The sequence below is a fragment of the Portunus trituberculatus genome, chromosome 19 (assembly GCF_017591435.1).
Source record: "Portunus trituberculatus isolate SZX2019 chromosome 19, ASM1759143v1, whole genome shotgun sequence".
NCBI classification, from domain to species: Eukaryota; Metazoa; Arthropoda; class Malacostraca; order Decapoda; family Portunidae; genus Portunus; species Portunus trituberculatus.
The window spans coordinates 977,501-981,885 of NC_059273.1; the positions used below are offsets into that span (position 1 = coordinate 977,501).

General features: G+C 39.5%; 1 protein-coding gene across 1 annotated transcript in view; it reads right to left on the reverse strand.

The window, feature by feature from the left end:
- LOC123506074 (serine/arginine repetitive matrix protein 1-like) overlaps positions 1–3,741 on the reverse strand; it is a 6,400-nt gene extending 2,659 nt beyond the window's left edge. Inside the window, exons 1-2 of the mRNA XM_045257931.1 lie at positions 3,515–3,741; positions 2,180–2,267 (exon numbers count right to left, since the gene is read on the reverse strand). Coding sequence (XP_045113866.1) covers positions 2,180–2,267; positions 3,515–3,553 — 127 coding nt within the window. The 5' untranslated portion in view covers positions 3,554–3,741. The remainder of the gene's footprint in view (positions 1–2,179; positions 2,268–3,514) is intronic.
- Positions 3,742–4,385: the final 644 nt, after the last annotated feature.

Below are 4,385 nucleotides of genomic sequence, written 5' to 3' on the forward strand. Positions count from 1 at the left end.
TAACTCACAAGCACACAGGTTGGCTACGTAGCATTACTAATTGCACATATACATGAATAGGGAAAGCATTCACATCAGATCACGCAAGACTGAAATCATACACACTTTCATACTTTTATTTACATACATGATATTGTCGAAATATTTATAGTGCAAAATGAATATATACACATAAATCACAACTCTGATTAAATTAGTCTCAGTCAGGTAAATCATCAGTCTATCGACCACATCTGGGTGTTGGTCACCCAGGAGGGTAGTCTGTGTTAGCAGGAGGCCGCAATCCACTCTCCTTACGATAAAGTACACAGTCTTATGCATTTTACTTATTCATTGATTTAATTTAACCACTCTTTGAAAACCAGTTTCTTCTCATTTCTTTCCTAAACTTGAATTTTTCAAGTTTAAACCCATTATTTTTGGTTCTGTCCGCGCTACTGATCCTAAGAACTACATTCATGTACTCTTTGTTAAAATCCTTATACCACTTAAATACTTATATCAGGTCTCCTCTTAACATGCGTCTCTCTAATCTCTCTATGGAATGCAAATATAGTTTTTATCAGTCTCTCTTCATAGGGAATATCCCTCATTCCTTGTATCTTTTTAGTCATCCTCCTTTGCACTGACTCCAACAGAGCTATGTCCTTCCTGAAATGTGGGGACCAGAATTGTACTGCATAGTCAAGATGTGGCCTGATCAGCGCCAAGTATAATTTTAGTATTACTTCAGGACTCCTGCTCTTAACACTTCTAAAAATGAGTCCTAATACTCTATTCGCCTTATTTCTGGCCTCAATACATTGCTTCCTTGTACCGAGATCGGAGCTAACTATGACTCCTAAATCTTTCTCATACTTGGAACTTCTTAGTGCCACGTTATCTACCGTGTACCTATTGCTTGTAAAAAAAAAATGGTTGATTTGCGTCAAAAACAAGTGGTATTTTAATTAAAAGCAAGCCGAAATCTACCAGAAAAAAATTGTTTCGTCCAGAAAGGGCAAGGTGGTGAAACTCTTAAGGTTTACCTTTTTATTTCCCATATGAATATTAATGCAGATTGAGCTGTTATAAATAGAATTTTGGTAATTAACTTTATATCTAAGAGCGCTAAACCACTTGAGCCAAACAGACATCATCATGAAATATAATTACAATGGGGAGTTTTCGGAACTAATCCACCAGATGTCACCGTTGCTACATGTCCTTTGCTGACATGAGCTAAATTATTGTTATATTGAATCCCAGGCGCATACAGATGCATAAAACATTGATTATTATGTTACTGTTTGCGTTCTGTATCTATTTTTAAATATCCTGTATGGAAAATTTGGGGAAAAGTTAGTCAAAGCAGAAATATTTTTTCTGATTATCTTCTAATACTGCTATTAATATCTTAAATACAGCATACTACAAGTCTAAAATCTATTGATTTGTACAATGAAAAAGGTAAAAGTGGCAAAACAATCGAGCAAAAAATTAACATATCACTGGACAGCTGTAGAGTGAGGAGTGAGAAATATGTGAAGCTTTCCTCCTCCTCAAGGCATTGTGGCGTGCACATTGCAGCAGGAATTAACTTTATGTCCCACAATGTTTGTAAGATAAACAAATGGACATCAACACTTTCGCCAGAATACTCGAGTTGCCTATTCTTAATTAGAATTGTTATTTCCATATACTAGTAAGTCAGATCGACTTTTAAGTGACACAGGATGGATGGATTTGATGTTAGGTGTGCGTGCGTGTGTGCGTGTGCGTGTGTGCCTGTGTGCGTGCGTGCGTGTGCGTGCGTGCATGCGAGTGTGTGTGTGTGTGTGTGTGTGTGTGTGTGTGTGTGTGTGTGTGTGTGTGTGCGCGCGCGTGATTGTGTGTGCGTGTGTGTGTCTGTGCGTGTGTCTGCGCGTGTGCGTGTGTCTGCGCGTGTGCTTGTGTGCGTGCGTGTGCGTATGCTTGTGTGCGTGCGTGTGCGTATGCTTGTGTGCGTACGTTTGCGTGCGTGTGCGTGTGCGTATGCTTGTGTGCGTGTGTGTGTGTGTGTGTGTGTGTGTGTGTGTGTGTGTGTGTGTGTGTGTGTGTGTGTGTGTGTGTGTTTCACTTTAGCGTCACTTTCACCCCATGTTTTTATGCTTAGCAAGCAATAAATAGATTTTCTCAGAACACTGCAGTAAGCACTAACCTGCGGTACACTGGTTTCCATCTCCTGTTACTTCGTGACAGTTATGAGACTTTCGTCGATGCTTTGCATGGACCACAACAAAGAGTACCTGAAATACATTGTATTTTCAGTGTATTGTATACAACGAAGTTACGGTTGGGAATACTTTTCAATCGTGTTAAAAATCAGTGTATGCTAAATACAAAAACAAGATCAATATTTTTGGGAAAAGATTGTTTTAGGGTGGCAGAGAAGAAAACTGATTTACTGATAAAACATGGGATAAAATGGCAAGATAATTTTGGTCTGGTCATGCAAACAAAGCCGAATTTTAATAATACATATAGCTCATAAATGTGAATTGATATTTGCCTACCTTGCTGGTTTTTGACAAACTATCTCTATCCGTTGTGGATTATATAGTATATTTTATAGATATTTTCGTTTCTTTGTATCATAAGAATAATTACTAAAATTCCAAAATGTTTATAATCTTTGGTGTTCGTGAAGCGTTTGATTCTGGAACATTGGAACCTTGACTCCAGTTAAGCTTTCCTAGACATCTAAGGAAAAATCTCTAAAATATCTAAGGAAAATCTTAGTAACCAGGATTTTTTTTTTTTTTTTTTTGGCGGGCGGCTATAATCATCAAATTTCGCCAGTTTGCCACGTCCGCCAGAAAACTCGCATTGCATGTCCATAAGTTTGTTTGGGGGGGTGGAGAATAGAGAGATTACGGCATAATTGGAAAAAAAACACCGAACCGGCAAAACTAACCTGTATATAATAATAGAAGGGTACGATCATAGATATATTACTGAAGAACTGCTTGCCGGCGTATAGTCAACGAATATGAGAAAAAAAAAAAAAAAACATCCACACGGCGACACACTTGCACATGCAGGAACACACACACACACACACACACACACACACACACACACACACACACACCGCGTAGTGTAGTGATTAGCACATTTGGCTCACAACCGAGAAAGCTCGGGTTCGAATTCCGAGCGAGGCGAGGCAAATGGGTAAGCATCTTAATGTGCAGCCCTTGTTCTCCTAATAACAAGTAGATACGGGATGTAACTCGAGGGGTTGTGGCTTCACTTTCCCGGTGTGTGGAGTGTGTTGTGGTCTCAGTCCTACCCGAAGACCGGTCTATGACCTCTGGCCTCGCTCCGTAACGGGGAAGGTTGACTGGGTGACCAGCAGACGACCGTAGTGAATTAGACATACACACGCACGCACACGCGCGCGCGCACACACACACACACACACACACACACACACACACACACATGCTTGTTGACGTCCAACGTTTCACGTTTTGCAATAAGTACGGTAACTTACTTGAATCACCACCACTCTTTTGGGCGTCCCGTCCTGCATCCTAGGCAAAGCAAAGCAAGTATCACGACGACCGAGCCACACTGCAGGTAATAGAGACACTTTTTTTGTATATAGTACGCCACACACTACCCAAATAATTTCCTCCCTTTATAAATATTTCGTAATTGTATCAATACAACTCTAGAAATGAGAAAAGAACGCGAGCCTTATGTCGTGCATGGCTTTCACCGCTGCCACCCACGGAGTGACTACGCCAGTGGTGACTTTACCCTCTTATGATGAAGCTTCAAATTTTGGTTCACGAAACATTTACACTTTTCTACATACTATATTTGAAAAAAGAAACTGATATTGTCAACATATCACCGTCACATTACAACGATTACATCTTAGTCGTGTGTTTATCATATTTCATGTCAATACATCGATAACCAATGCATAACATTGGTTATAAGGTATACGAACTAGGAATGAATTATTCCAGAGCATAAACTCGGTTCGTTCTTTTCGTGACGTTGCCTCCTATTGGCTGAAATGGAGAAAACGAGAAGTTAGTTTTCAAAAGTCGCCAATGAATTAAAATCACTTAAATATAACATATTATTTACATAAGAGTCACACTAAGTGAGTATCATATGGCTAAATTAAGTTTAACGGTGACACAGAGTTCCTGTGTTTCCTCTTTTATCATTACAGCTCTGGCTGTTCATAACATCACACAGCAGCAAAAGACGACAATAGCTCCACATCTCTTTTTGATCATTTATGCAAGGCAATAAACATAATTCTTTTCGGGAAAAGAACTTACTAAGAGCTGTGTATCACCTAAACATAGCGAAGCAAAAGAAATTGAATGACCTAAGTACCACAA